Raw genomic sequence first — 16,098 nt, 5'->3', positions numbered from 1 at the left:
GACAGGAGCTCCAGAAACTGAAGTTTTGCTCAAGCTGGTAACTTACAGGAGAAGCAGAGCAAAAAGGCAAGAGTAAAATAAGATCTAACATTTGGGGATTAAAAAATAAAATAATAAAATTGAACCACTTCCCCCTTGTTCTTGCTATTACAAGTCTTCCTTTTTTTTTGATATGCTCAGTTATATAGGTCCAAGATTCCACAGTTTCTGATGCTCAAAGTTCTTGTGAGGTTTGTTTTCAAACAAAACTTTGAGGCAGCCCATGCAAAACAAAATATTTTGGTTTGGGTCAACAAATATTTTCTAACCTGAAACTAGTATTTTTAAAGGTTCAGACTGTTGAACAATGAAAACCAAAGCATTGCCAGATTGAATTAGATGTTTTTGTCTGACAGCATGCTTAAAATTCACACAGCTGGATTCTAGGCACTCTCTTAAAGAATTCACGTCATTTCTACCTGAAAATATACCTTAATGCAGTTTCATCCAGCAGCTGCTTTAAAACATAGGGGATCTTGGTGGAGAATCACTCTCACACTCACATCCTTTCTGTTTTGGTTTTGTTACCACAATTTTGCAAGGCTGGTTGGAAACGGCAATTCCTCCCAGTGCATGACCCTCGGTAGAGCCTCCTTAGCATGCTCAGTGCCTGGGAATCTTCCATGTAGCATGTGTATTCATCCCAGTCTAAAATTTGTCCTGCACGTTTAACTGTCTTTGTGGTGTCTTTGTTGGTTCCTGGACCTGAGGCCATTCATCACCCCCTGTGTCATTTTGGAAGCAGCGCTGCCCTCGAGGAACTCCCTTTTAGCAGCTTTCGCTCCCGTGAGCCTGAGCTCCAGCACCAGCCGGCTCCCAGCTCTGGTGCCACCCGCTGCCACTGCCTTGGGAGCTTTTCCTCAAGCCCTCTCCTTCTCTGCCTGTTCTGTGAGCAGACAGTGGGACAAAAAACCCCTAGCCTTGCCAGAAGGCTGGAAGTCCAAGTTCGCTTGTTCCCTCCCCAAGCAGGGGGGCTGTCCAAGCAGGAAGGTGGGACGAGGGGAAAGCCTGTCCAATTGGCTCCCACAGAAAGTTATTTTCCCTTCTTACCCTTGTCATTCGGTTGATTTGTGGCAGTGGCATATTCGGTAATATAAACCCTGTCCCTCGGGATTAAGAGTGCAGTTACACTTGGAGCAGCTGCCTGCACATGTCTTATCCGCTACAGAAAAAGAACATGCTGCTGCTCCTCCTCTTTCCTGATTTTATCAGTATCGTTTCTTCCCTCCTCCTTTGTCTCTCTCTGACCTCCTCACAGCTCCACGCCGCTCCATACTTGCTTCGTCTCTTGAGAAGACCACAGCTGAGTTTCCCAGCACAGCCCCAGGAGGTTTTTTCCTGAACCAACATTAGGCAAAGAGGACAGAAAGCAAAGGAAAAAACAAAACAAACAAACCTGAAAGTGAGCCAAGCTGTTGCAAGCAACCCTTGTGTTGGTGCTAAACCTACTGCTTTGAGAGCCGGGGCAGGGGAGGGACCTTGATTTGCAGAGAGGGGAAGGACAAAAGAAACTTGAAACTGGCTTCCCTTGTGGCATGTCTGTCCTGAGCACCCCTGCCTGTTAAATGAAAGCACCTGAGCACCAGGAGGCTTCCTGCGTGAGAGGGAGGGCGAGAGCTGGACTGCGGGAGGGAGGGGAAGGGCGAGCTGTGGTTTTTGCGGTGTGGTTTACACGGAGATCAGAGCTAGCGTGCCTGGGGGTGGGAGCAGGAGGAGAAAGGGCATCTGATGCCAGCCGCCAACATGACAGAAACCCTGCAGCTCCCTGCACTGCAAGTCCCAGAGCAGCAGGTGGTGGAGGGCGGCCGTGCCTGGTCCAGTTCGTCCACCCCCACCCTGCGCAGGAAGCGCTTCAAGATGAGGCGGATGAAGAATGTGCAGGAGCAGAGCCTGGAGGCCAGCAGGTATCAGGATTCTCCTTCCTCCAGCAAGGAATACCTGCAGCTCCCCTCCATTGAGATCACCCCGTCCAGTGACGAGGACACCCCCTGGTCCAACTGCTCCACACCCAGTGCCTCCCCGCGGCGCAAGCGCTTCCTCCTCCGGAGGTGGCTGCGTGTGAGAGAGAAGAAGGAGTACAGTGAGAGCAGGTATGTTCTTGGCCACTCTCCCTTCCCTGCTTCTGAAAGAGCCTTTCCACAGCGGTTAGGGCCTGTTGTTCCCCCACAGGTTTTGGTGGGATTCTCCCAGGAGCTTTGCCCTCACCTAGTGGCTGGAATGGGTAAAGTGGTTGTTGGAGTTGGTGATGCCAGACCAAATGGCCTAATCCTTGTGCCCAGACAGCGGGCATGATAGAAACAGCAGCGCTAGGGTCATCCACGTCCCTTTTAAAGGCAGTGCAGATCCGGTGGAAAGGACTTAGGAGTGAGGGAGGGAGACTGTCCCTAAAGAATGGGTGGCAAGGCTAACATTGAGGCATCCTGCAGAGAGCTTTGGGAGAGAGTGTGGCGACATCTCTGGGGGGATTACCAAGACAGGGAGTGAAGATGCTAAGCCTTGGTCAGTGTTTGTATTTGTGGAGTTCATATTTATCCCCTGAGACGTTCTCTGAAGTCCTACACTCACTTGCTGACATTAGGACAACGAGGAGGAGATGGAGACATGGCAGCCTTGTGGTTGTTATGTGGGTCTGCGTATCAGGATGTCTGGGTTCCATTCTTGGCTGCTTTCCAGACTTGAAAGTCACTCTGTCTTTTGGCTCAAAAGCAGAGGACGAATAATTCTAAGACCTCCAAGAGCCTGTCAACACAGCAAAATTAATGCCCATGAGTTACAGTGTCATCATTTGAAGAAAAAGCTGTGCGTTATCTAACACTGTGCAGGTGCAATTGGTGTCAACATCTTAATGTAGTTTACTCTACTTTTAGTGCCAGAGTGGAACAATGTATGCCTTGTGAAGGACCTAAAAACTACAAGACACTTTTTTCATGAGAAATTAGTGTGTTATACATCATTATACTAGCTTAGTGCTGACTAATTTTTCTTTTGTTGCATCTCTGTGTGGGTTTATTCCTGAATGTACGTACCACACTTGCATTAAAAAAAAGACAGACATGAAGTCTCTTACTGGTTCTGCTCCCATCTTACCAGGTTGGCTCACTGACTCTGTTACCCTAGTATTTACAGGACAGAGCTTTCTTCTGTTATGCCCTTTGAGTATGTGGTAACTTGTCACACAAGTTCCCTTTCGCAAGGTCAATCCATCATTTTATTAAGTTTCGGGGAAGCTTCAGCAATAAATGCATGCCACCAAGGACTTTGAGCCCTTTCCTAAAGTTAGCATTGAAAAATATTGCTTGGTTGAGGAATATTACTGGATTTTGCTTAACTGTAGTGATGTGATTCAGGCTATAGCATTGCAAACATGCGAAGGATAATGCATAGGGCATATGCTGAAGTGTCAGAATCACAATTAAGTTCTGAATTTTAACAGAACAGCTTTTACAGCTGAAGAATCTTCATTTGGGTTTATCATTAGTGAAAGTCTGAGAGAGCAAGACAGATTTCTTTGTAAATGTGTAAAACAACAACAACGAAAATAAACAAAACCAAACCCACGCCACCACCACTTTGTATCTTTATGTACACATGATATTTCCATGGCTGTGCTGACAGCTGTCTCCTTATTAATCTTTCTAAAGATGTTTCTGCCTTAACCTTGGTTGTGTTTTTGAAGTGGTGACTGGAAAAAAGCTGAAGCAGTTGATGGATTAGGTGGCATTAACATACCAAAGCCAGCATGGCACCTCCTTTCTTCATAAGTAGCAGGCTCCAAATCTGTCCCCTTTGCAACGGAAAACATATGATGTTTTCAAATGGAATTTTTCCCTTCCCAGTCCAGAGGGGAAAAAACCTAGATTGGTGGTCAGTGTGTGCTGAGTGTCTGGGCTCAGAGGCAGAGCTCATCACCGGGCTTCCAAAAGCTCAGCAGGCATAGAAACAACACAGAGCGCGCAGTCTCTGTGGAGAGCTTGTCACGGGAAGAGCGATGAACCCTAAAGGGATTTTGTGGCATTAATTTGAAAGAGATGTAGCAGCTACGGGGTAAAGTTTACTGCACCCTGAGGCTGTTGTATGTGAAATGCTGCTCTAAAATTGCAAGACAGGGGGCTGGCTTTCTGGGAAGCAGACTGATGCTGCCCATCTACCTTCCCCTCCTGAAGACTTGGTCATCTAGAGCACCAGCTCTTTCTTGCTGCTGTTTTATTTGTGATGCTGTTCTTAACAGATGGCACCTGTCACTTACTGTGCTATTCATTTAAGGGAAACAGACCTGTATGGCTCCTGTGCAGCGGAGGCTGAAGCATTTTGTCTAGTGGTTCCTCCACCAAGCCCTGCACGGTAATGATGTTTGAGCTGTCCAGCTGGTTAATTGTGAGTGCCCTAACTGTGATTTCCAGTGTGGTCAGTGTGGTGTGCGTCTTCTGGTAGCAGAGACATGCTGCTAAGTACCTGACTTCCCAGGCTTGTGTTGCTGAGTTTCACCTGGTAAAGTGTGCAGCCATCAGCATGTTTTTCCCATTGGAAAAAATGAATGCTGTTCGCTTCTGATTGCTCCATCTTCCTAATTGAATTGTTGTGAAGCACTTTTTTTTTTATTGAGTCTAATAACCTTAACCCTGTCATGGGGCCAGCTAGCTTCTTGCTTGGCAGGGTTTTCCCAGGAGAGCTGGTAGCTGAGAGCAAGCTGTGCACCAGCTGATTCATTCCAGTGATGCATGTGTTGCTCACGCCCCTGAGCAAGAGCAATAGCTCTGTGACCATTAGCATACAGTAAGCATCCAAGTGAATAAACAAATGTTTTCAGGACTTAAAGGCTGTCTGTAATGCTCCGGGTCTGACGAAAGCTGGCTGTTTTTTTTATCTGGAAACTCTAGCCTATAAAATGTTTTATAACACTGGTTAGTTTTTAATAACCTGGATAATTTTAATGGTTGTTTGCCTACTGGTTCTCTACAAGCTGTTAGGTGGTTGATAGTGAGAGCAAAAGAGTATTTCTTTTAATTAAAAAGGAGAAGGGGCACGTAAGAGCCTAGCTTGCCTATAACACTGAGCTCTCTTCAAGATGAGACAGGAGGAAGAAGCCATCTTTCTAATAGATGGTTTTTCCTGTAACTTGTGCTTGTACAAAAGCATGATGATCCAGACTCCATTTGCTCTGGGGGACTTGCATGGTCACTCAGTAACTTGAATTATTTCAGAAGGGATATAGACAGCTGCTTAGCTATGCTCTTTGTCCGTTGTTTACTACCCAGTTAATAATAGGCATTGCTTACCTGCATACGGCTTTGTAAGGTACGAATCCTGCACACAAGGGCACAGAACTTGATTGAGGCTGTCCTCACAGACTGCATCTGGTAGCTTTTGGCTATGCATGCATTATTATGAATGTGCATTATTGATGTGGGGGATGTGTTCATCTGCTTTAACTGATTTATTTACTTAAAGCCACCCTTTCTAGTAACATCTGGGACTACACGTGATTCTGAACGTGTGTAATGCAAGAACTGTAGAGAGAGAAGATGACTTGGGCTCGAAGCACTGCTCTCCTTTTTGCCTTAAAGCTGGTATTGAAATGAAATCCTGTCTGTCCTTTCCCTGGCAGAAGCTGAGAGTAAATAGGTGCCCCTGCACTGCCGTGGCCCGACTTCAACTCTTGTGTGAGTGCTCCCCACCAGCACACGTGTAATAGTTGAGGTGCAGTAAATCGCTTGCTTTTGAACAGTTTGCCATGAGTTATTCATACTGGGCACAGGTTGTGCTGGTGGTAATCGGAATATACTGCACTCCTGTGGGGAAAAAATAAGCCAGAAAGCAAAAGATGCAAGAGGTTTCAAGTCACGCTTTGCTTGTCATTATTCCTTGCTGGATTTTCTCTCTTGACATGTCCTAGAAGTTGTACCTTGATGCCCGCAGTCCCTTCCCAGAGCTCCATTTCGCCTGAGCTCCCCAAGATAATGTTTTTTGTTTGTTTGTTTTTTTCTGTTAGCACTTGTCCAAAAAGTCAAATTCTCATCTGTTACAGCATCCAGGATAGCTTATTAAATATAAACTGTTGGTGCTCCGAAGAACTATTTTGTTTTTAAAGTGGATTTTGTTGGATCAATATGGAGTTCATTGTTCTGCAGCTCTTGACACTTCTGAAGATGGATTTATTTGGTTTGGTCTTCTGCTGGAGTTAAGTGCTAAATGACAGGTTCAGCTAAAGGGAAAGGACTTGCCCAAGTCCTAAAATGACTCTAGCATCTTTAACTCAAGCTGTTAAAAATGAGGTATATTATTAAAAGCATTTCATCTGATCTGACAAAAGGGTGTGTGATGAGGAGATAGAGGTCTCTTGAATTTCCAGACACAAAACCATAGAGGTTTTACAGAAGAAATTTTCACAGCTTATCTGATAGTAGGAACCAGATGCCATGCTGGGTGATTTTTTCATACTGTTCAGCAACGTGCTTTGTGTGGCTGTTACCATTCACATTCACCGTCAGAAAGACATTTCCATTTTTTTTCCTTAAGGAAAAACATTCCTATGTAAAATCTCTTGGTCATCCTAGTGAGACACATCAGGTGAGAGGGAACTGCTTATTTGTTGGAATTCACACTAAAAATATTATTATAAAGATATCTTAAATATTCTGATTTTTAATCAAAAAGCCTTTAATTTCAAGTAGTTCATAATGCTTTTGCTTTGCTTACTGAAGTTGCAATTTAGTCTGTTTCTGGAAAATAATGATAATCTTTTCCCTTCCACACCCAGGTAAAATACTGTGGTGCTTTCTAGAGGAAAAACCTCTAATGAATGCTTGAGATAGTGCTGTTTCTTCCCCCTCCCCTAAATAACTGCTAAAGGTGAAAGATAAATATCAAAAGCTACAAGAGTAATGGCTGTAGAGCTTCTCACATCGTGGAAAGGCAAATAGTGCTTGTGTTCTCACCTTTGGGAAGGCAGCTGGAGGGAGGTGGCATCAGTGACAGCATTTACTGACTCGGAAAAAGGACTTGAGGATGGGAAACTGTTCGAGTCCCACGCTGCTTGTGATTGAAAGGAAGACCGAGGTGGCTTGGTGGCCTGAGGTTTTGTTCATTCCATGCCATGTAATTGCTGAGAACTTGCAAAAATGAGTACTTCTGCCAATGGTTTTTCTCAGGTTGTCTGGTTTCTAGAAGTTTCCACGTTTCAGTTTTAGGCTTGAGAGGAAGTGGGACTCCTGTCTGAGACATCAGGCTGAGGCAGGGAGTGCTCTGTGTGCTGCTTGGGGCTGCCAGCCTGAGGCTTTATCGCTTTTTTCGTAAATTCACGATGAATTCGCACTGGTGTGAGGAACTTGCAGTTCCACAGGATGTCTGCAGTAGAAGAGGTCAATGGGTTGCATGTTTCATGGTTGGCTTGTAGGTGGAGTTGGTTAATTGAGGTTTTTGGGAGGATGCAGGTCAGACGTGGTATTCTGCAGCGTAGAGTCCTGCTGGCAGAAACTCACAATACTGTGTCTAAATTTTTGGAATACATCTTTCCATGGTTATCTCTTACACTACATTAAAAAAAAAAAAAAAAGTAATTAATGTAATTAATGTAATTTTTAAAAAAATGTAATTAATGTAATTTTTCTCCTTTTTGAAGCTGCAAGTTTAAATAAGGCCTCGCTTGTGCTTCCAATGAACTGACTTTTTGGAACTGCAGCATGCATCTCTTATGTAGAGTACTGAGGTACTGTTTGCAGAGGATATGGTTTTATTTGATAATGTGTGCCAAGTGCCTGTGAATCTTTCCAGCACTGTTTTGTTGGCTGAATTTTGCTGCCTTTGTGCAGCTGCTTGTGTTTTTTAAATATTTATCTTTCAGGATTTGTGTGCTTTAGGGTGACCATTCACATGAGTATCAAAACTGACTCATTTGCAAACAGCCAGGAACCTAAATGCTGTTGATCTTACCTAGTCAGCAAATATTTCTGGGACCATCTGAACTTCATGTATACACAGCCCTGCGCTTGCCAGGATTTACCTGTCCTTTGTGTTCACCACCACAGTTCTTCGTTGGACTGCCAGGAAGGAAGGTTGCCCTGCTCCAGGTTCAGTCCGACTCCAACTGAGTGTGACTTCAAAGAGCGCCAATTAGCACTAATTGTGTTGGTCTGTGTGATAGATGCAACTGTTAGGTAGGGATTTGGCCAAGGCAGCTCGTTTATTCTCTTGCTCACTATTAATGGGTGTAGCCTGTAAACATTGCTCCCCCTGCTTTATCAAACTGAGTTAACAGAACACAAAGGTCTCGAGGAAGAAGCGCCCCTTTGGTTTTTGGACATGCTGGTAATGTTACACAGGCTCCAGCTTTTGCAGGCTCTGTTTGTTTATTATTTATTTATTTATTTATTTATTAAGTCCTTAAGTTTTCACTTTACAGCTCTGCCATTCATTCATGAGCTTGGGTATGAGTTTTCCTCTCCCCTCTGCATTTCCATTTCAACTTCGGTTCATAATAATCAAGGTGTTTGCCACCTATCTATGTATATATATATATACGAAGAAACTCCTGAGTCCTTAGGTGGAGCTGGGTTGCACAAACCAAATGGGCACTGGGATCCTTAGAGGTGTTGCGGTGCCATCTGCCACCTGCCTCCCATGGGGCCTGGTATCAGTGCGGTGATTACAGTTCACTGAACACGAGTCTCATCTTTAATAAAGCCTGGTGTTAGCTTGCTGCCTTCAGTAACAAGCATATGTTACCCCTGACAACTTGGCACTCATGTGCTGAGAGTGGGAGCTTGCAGCACCATCAGTGCTGGTGCTCTGACTTCAATTCACAGGCTGAAAGCTTTAAGGCTATCGAAGGACAGCCCTTCTTGATGAGTTAGGCTGTCCGTTATCTGATGGAATAACAGATGGTGATTTCCTAGCTTGGCAATTTCCTCTTCATCACCCTTGCTCCCTTCTCTGTCCCCTCCACCTTGCAGTTCCCTGGTGCGTGTAACAGCCCCGTTGCTGCTGCAGCCATAGAAACCCAGGGCTGCTGATGGCAGGGATTTAATTTGCTGAGGGCACTGAGGTGCTGCTGGGCAGCTGGGACTGGGAGGTCTTTCTGCTGCCTCGTGAGAAATAGAAGGGGGCTACATGCTGGGAAGGATGGGCAGAGCAGGAGGGTGAAATGGAAGGTAAAATTGTTCTGTCTTTAATGAGCTTCTCCAGCCCTGTGGGGGGAAAGTTGGAGGAAACTTTTCTTCTGGCACTCCTGAGGCTTGCAGTTGAGGATTATCTGGTAGTAGTATGTAGTTTGGATAACTAAGCAGCTTTGTGAATTTTAACAGAAGCCTTGATGCAAGTTCACTTTTATTGCTTAGAACCTGCATTTTTTTTAATTCCACAGAAAAATTGAAAACATTCCTATCATGATATATCAGATATTAGCTTTGTGTTCCAGGAACAGTAGCCACAGTTGCAGAAAGCACTTGTAGAGGTTGTATACCTGTCAATTACCTATCCTACTTCTGTGAAATGCTTAGTACTGAACCCAAAGCCTATGAATACAGGGTTTAATTAAGAAAAATGAATAGGGAATATTCATCTGTGTTCAGACTTGAAAAGTTCTATGTGAAATTATTCGCTGAATAGCTGTGACTAACAATAACCTTCTGAAGACCACAGACTCCTGTGAATAACTGATTCTCCAAGCTCGTGAATTGATTCCACCTTCCATGACAGCCGTTTCTTCCCCATTCCCTTGCTCACCCCGATCATCCATCACTGTTGAAAGAATTTCCATTGAATAAAAGCCTGCCAGACTCACACCTGCAGATACACAAGTACAGTGAGATGTTTTCTATCACCTTTTCAAAGCATTGTCAGAAACGAGAGGCAGAGTGGAGAGGGAGCACTAGTTTCTAGTGGAGTCATTTATCAGATACAGCTATCCACATGTTTCAAGTTAGGAAACACAGTTGAGACCCATTTCTCATTGCTTCTGAATGTGTTTGTAGTTGAATTCCTTTAAAGAAATTGCCCTTCCTCTGATTTAAGGACAAGTAATGGCATCTGTTATAAGTGCCAGACTAGATGCTTTTTTCCACCCATCCAATAATGTGTGAGTGCTATTAGAGCATTGTTTAAGTGTGGTTAAAGCAATCTGTGTGTGTTTCTGCCTTGCGTTGGTGGCATGGATCATGCTGTATTGATACCTTCCAAGGTGGAATTGCTGAAGATGCAGGTCTATCAAAGTTTGGCCTGGGTTGGCAAATTTGTTAGGACTGGTAAGTGGAAAGCAGTGGGAGACCACACGGGAAAAAACAATGTCACGTACTCTTGCTTGTGATCATGACTTTTTGTAACGCTTCCAGACGTATCTGGAAGGTACAGAATTCCCAGAAAACCCCTGCTGTGCAAACATTGACACGAGTGTCTGAACTTTGAAATCTGGACAGGCATTTTAGTAGAAGATCTGCTTAGCTTTAAAAGCCTATTCATGCGTAAAATGAGAGATTGGCTCTGCCTTACCATTTACAGACTGAAATCTGAGTAAAATGAGATATTGCACCCCCTGCCCCCCAACAAAAAAGCAAGAAGATAATAGCACAAAATGTAATTTAAAACTTGCTGAGACCAGGTCTGAGAAATGTTTAAATATTTAACTTTGAGTGGCATAAAGTCGGGGAGATTAATTGTGATGAGCATTTTTAAAGTACATTTTGCACTTTGATCTCTAGTATCAGCAGTCTACTCAAGTTCACTTTTGGCAGGATTTGGAAGAGGTGATTTTTGTGTGCGACTATCTTGTGAGCATTCATCTAAGTGCATGTATATAGGTCACGAAGTTGATGAAAACTGTTTAACACTTATAACGTATTACAGATGCTGGAAAAGAGACGACAGAACAAGCATCCTTAGGAATAGACTGTTTTCTTCTGTGCTTTCTTTTACTGATTTACTAAGACTTTTAAGCAGCTTTTAGCCTTCTCTGTAAATATAAAACCTCAATGTCTGTATGTAAAGCTTTCCCCTGTATTACTTCTCAATACAAATCACACCTTTCTTATCTCCTTATAAATATAGCCAATACAAGAGCAGCAATTTGTTGTTCCACCACCTCAGAGGAACACTGTCATCTTAAAAGCAGATTAACTTGCAGTGGACCGAAAAGTGTAATGAAACAATAGCTCTGCATTTCAAGTGCTCTGTGCTTTTTAGGGGGTTTAACAGCTGCACTGTCTGGTAATCAAAACATTGAAATGGTTTTTCTCTGTGTGAAGAGCTCACAAACTTGTGCAAAGCTTCCATGCAAAACACTGCTGCAGTGAAGTAGGAGGGGGAAGAACTGATCTCCTTCTTCTGGTGTTTCTTTAATTTCTTGTCTTGAGCATTCCCGAGTGATAAGGAAAGGGGACAAGGTGTTGTACTGCGATGTGTTGTGACATCTGTATTCCATTAAATTTTAACCCTTGGGTTGAAGGGCTGTCTGAACAGGGCATTTAATGACAGTTGAGTGAGCATGAAAAGGTCTAAGGTACGTCTTGTATAACTGTCTAAGAGTAAAGTTTCAAGTGAGATTCCCAGCATTGCAGGAGCTGTAGCTGGGCTGTGTTACATTGGGACTTTTTGGTAAGTTTCTTTTATCTGCTTAATCAAAACTGAACTGGCAAAGTTTTGGGAGAGGTTTTTTATTTATGAAGTGACAAGTAGGAATAGTCCCTGGATCTTCAAGGGGAAGAGACAGGCCTTTCCCCCTCACCTTTTTAGAGCAAGAAAGGAAAATGTTCACTACCAAGGGATGTGGTATTCATCTTAAAGCTTATGAACAGTCTCCCAAGAACGCAAACTAATCAAAAGGATGTTTTTGCTCTGTGAATAAAAAGATGGGGCTGGAGGGGGGGTTGGGTGGTTGGATTGCCCCTTTTAAAAAAAAATAAATAATAATAAAAAAAATAAAATAAAAAAGGAAAGAAAAAAAAAGCTACTAACAAGCCACTGTATTCTTATACAGATTTGTTGAAGCAATGCTATTTAGTACCTGAGGATGTAGCTCTCTGTTGCTGACGTAGTTTCTGGTTCTAGTTCCTGTTCTGTCTGCTTAGCGGTTTCTTCATGCCTTGGAAGTACCAAGACAATTGCAGATGAACTTCTAAGCCTCTTCACACTTTGCTCTGTTAATTTCTGTGGTGGCAAAAGTAGTGCTTTTTTTACATAGGGCTTAACAAACGTACTGACTTAAATAAAATTATCATTTCAGGTATCCTTTCTGTACTGTAGTTGAGTTGAAATGCCTAAGTAGATGTAGGTAAGAGGAGCTGTAACCACAGAGTACGTTCAAAGAAGTAAAAGAAATGGGGGTTTGGGGTGAATTGATTTGAAGAGAGACAGAAAAGAAACGAACAAGTAAACTTGACAGAAAAATCTCACTATGGTGTTTTAGTGCTGTTTTACCCAAAAGTAGATCTGGAGGCTTAGTGCTTTCTAAGAAGAAAAAAAAAATGCAGTATGGGCATTTTTGAAACTGCTTCTGTGCCTTTGGTATGTGATGTGCAATCTATTACACAGATTTGTCTACACTGCAGTAGAAGCTGTGATTACAGCATGCATCTGTATACCTGGACTGGTTTTATTCGAGCTGCTTAGGTTCTGCCAGTGGTGAATGCAGAGTGTTTTAGCATGGTGTGTGTTCAGGCAAATGCATCCAGTGTCCCAGGTGGGGCTGGACAGTTTGTGCTGAAGCTGTGTTGCCATGGCTCCATAGCCAGGGTACCCAGGCTGTGCAGATTAAGGATGCCCCAAGAACATCTGTGTTGTGCTGCAGTCGGGTATCTGAAGGCAGAATCAGACCTGTCGAGGGCTCAGAAGGAAAGCTCTTGCAAAGAAACATGAAGCTATAGAAATGAGAAGCAGGAATGCTGATGAGTCCCTGGAGCAGGCTGAGGCTGCTAGGAGGGAATAAAGCCAACATCATACAATGGATTTAAAAAAAAATAAAAATAAAATAAACACCTCCAAATTATCCATTTAAAGGGGGAGAGTGACATCTTGTGGGCTCAGCATGCAACTCTCCATTAGAAATTTGGTGGTGACCACTTCTGGCTGCTTTATCCTTAAAAAGAGTTCATTTAAACTGCTCTTTTGTCCCGCTGTCCGGAAGCGGGGGCATATGAACAGATAGTGGTTTGGTAGTTGAACGTTAAGCTGTATGAAACCATTGTGGGGTGGTGTGATGAAACACTCTGTAGACAACGTGCAAGGTTACTTCTGTATCTGAAAGTTCTTAGAAAAGCATTACAGACTGGAAGTAAGAGGCTTCAAACCAGTCACTCCTGTTGTATGTCAGATATGAGCTTACTTCCTTATATTTTTCTTTGTATCTCTAAATATATGAAGAATGAAGCTTGTGTTTTTTCTTGTTCTGGCTTTAAAATCAAAACGTTTCATAGAGACTTATCAAAATCTGTCTTAATTGCTTCTGTTTTCTATTGCAGCAGTCAGCAGAGCAGCCAGCAAAGCAGCCACGATGATGACTCGTCTCGATTCCTGAGCCCTCACATGCGTGACGACAGGTACGTCTGTTCATGCTCAACTGGGGGAAATTCCTGGAAACACTCAGTAAAATCAGATGGTCCGCGCTGACTGAGGCCTCATTTTCCCTCTGTTTCTCAGTTATTTAACCAGAAATGTCACATACTTAAAAAAAGCATGACTTAATCGGTCTTATCAATGCCTAAAAAAGACATATTTTTCCATGTACTTAAAAGTAGAACTTGGGACAAACACATCCAGCCCATGACGTAGCCTAAATTTTATTCTCAGGCTCATTCTCATTCAGAGACTAATTCTCTGAAACTTTATCTGGTGTAGAAAGCTTCATCAGATCCCCTATGTATTGATCATTAGCAGCTCTGATCCTTGAGTGTACAAGTGAAATTTTGTATGTAATTCTTGTCCCTACCAAGTACAATATTGAGACTGGCTATTGTATTTTAGATGTGATGTGTGGGGACAGTCCCCAGGTGTCTGCAGCTCATTTCTAGCAGCTCAGTAAAAACTGCTGTGAAGTTTGAGAAGCAACTTAAGTTTCTTGTACTTAGGGTTGATTAATGACTACTTTAAAGTGCAGTGTTGGCACAAAAGCTGTTGAAAAACAAATGCTTATTTTTGTGTGTGATTTATTGTTGCTTTGCCGAGGACTATATGATTATTAAGACTTTTGCTCTATCTTGTAATTCATCTTGTGAGTCTGAAACCACTTTTTCTTTTGCTGTGCATGAATTATGAGCCCTGAACTGCTATCACCTTTCTGTCCTGGGTCAGCTCCTGCAGGCCTGTTTCCCTAATAACACCTTTGGGCCCAGTGTTTGGTCTGGTCTTTGGTTTCTGAAATTCGTGTTATTTTGTTACTGCATTGCACAGGGGAGTTGTTGCATTTTCCTTAATGTTGTGACTGTGGATCACAGCTGCTGCGTAGTGGATTATGAGAAGCATCTGAATGTGGCTTCTGCTCTGTGTGCTCTTATTGTGGCATAGTCAGAGAAGAGCTTTGTTTCAGCTCTGTTACTCAGTTATTCCACTCAAGCTGTCTCTGAGGTCGAAGGTTTTTCTGACTGGCTCCAGGAGGGTAAACTCTTACCGAACTCTTACCAATTCCCCACTGTGATATGAGAGGCCAATGGATTGAGTAAGAACTGAATAGCAGCTGAGGAGGCATCTGAGGAATTGACTCACTGGAGAGAACATCCTGACCCTGAAGAGCTAATTAATATCCCAACAGAGTTTGGCTCTGAATTAGCACTTGGTAGTTGCAGCTAACCTTTTCTTCCATATGTTTCACTCCAATTATCAGTCTCTCTGGTGCTGTGGAGCCTGGCATAATTGACTAGTGGGGAGTGATGTTTGCAACCAGTAAATAAAGAACCTGACAGCAAAGCAGATGGACACTTAGATTATACCTGGGCTTCCTCTGTGTAATGCATGCTGTTATAGCATTTCATTTTGGACTCTGTAGGTTAAATAAGGTTAGGCTTCATTAATACTCTGATGAGGGTTTTCTGGACATAGGAAGATGGGAATAATTTGGAAGTGCTGCAGGTTTCACACGTAGACTTTTTGAGAGCCTTTATACTGGTGCTGAGAGCATCTTATTGTCTGGAAGAGATGCTTCAGCTGGAGCGCTGTTGGAGCTCAGACCTATTTATGCAGGGCCGGGGTGGTGGAGAGAGCATGCTGACCTCTCTGTTATCAGGAGACCTGCAACATTCTTGCTGTCCACAATAAATTTCAAGTTGGTTTGGTTTCATGGAAAATACTGATCCTAAAATGACCCATATGAAGGCAAGTAAATTGTCTTTATCTCTTTTTCCTTTGCCAAAGTAATTTCATCGAGCTCTGCTGGTACAGCTGCTTTGGATAGCAGTGACTCTTGTCCATGAAATTTGACAAAAATGTCTTTTGGTAGTGAAATACATTTCGAGTTTCCTGTAAGATGTGAAGTAGGCTAATGAAATCTTTGAGTGCTTGCTGTTCCTACTAGCAAAGTTGAAGGTGGTTTCTGAAGCATCTTGAAGCTGCCAGGCTTTTACAAATGAACGAGGAGGTACTTTCTCACTGTCCTTATGTGGTGGTATTTTGACCAGTAACAATGGGTCCTCCAACCACAGGTTTTGAGTTCTCCTCACAGTCGAAATGGTAAAGACCTGCAGGCAGTTCCCTGTGCTTGTTTCATTGACTTACCATACAGAAGCTGTAAGTAAAAATAACAAGGGTTTCAGCAGTCCTGTGAGTTGTGGTAAAAGCTGAGCAGAAGAGGAGACAGCAAGAAATCATGTGGTGTATACCAAAGGGTGCTCCTTCTCTTGGCATGCTGCCCCTGGTGTTGCAGGCAGGAGTCTGCTGCACTGGAAGGATCAGAGCAGAGTGAGCAAAGATCTGCACCCACTTCAGTACGTCTGGAAAAGTGCTGAAAGCTACTCCAGCCCAAATAAAGGGATGCTGAGTTTTTATGTTGACTCTGAGATTTAGAAAAAAAAAATAATTAAAAAAATATATATATATATATATATGGAGAGGAATACATAGCTGAGGATGGCTGACATCAAGACT

General features: G+C 43.1%; 1 protein-coding gene across 9 annotated transcripts in view; it reads left to right on the top strand.

Moving 5' to 3' along the window:
- Positions 1 to 16,098, top strand: part of GRAMD1B (GRAM domain containing 1B) — a 126,612-nt gene that overhangs the window by 33,539 nt on the left and 76,975 nt on the right. For 3 of the 9 annotated variants that reach the window (XM_082777930.1, XM_082777929.1, XM_082777921.1), the window contains exon 2: positions 13,485 to 13,562. In XM_082777930.1, coding sequence (XP_082634056.1) covers positions 13,485 to 13,562 — 78 coding nt within the window. Of the gene's footprint in view, positions 1 to 1,198; positions 2,130 to 11,546; positions 11,623 to 13,484; positions 13,563 to 16,098 lie in introns of those variants that run through there. The other 6 variants (XM_082777926.1, XM_082777927.1, XR_014318980.1 and 3 more) reach the window with 5 other exon arrangements.

Source organism: Aythya marila, assembly GCF_965140915.1.
Source record: "Aythya marila genome assembly, chromosome: 23".
In the NCBI taxonomy this organism is placed as follows: Eukaryota; Metazoa; Chordata; class Aves; order Anseriformes; family Anatidae; genus Aythya; species Aythya marila.
Note: the sequence above shows the minus strand (reverse complement) of the source record. Positions and strands in the feature narration are given on the sequence as shown.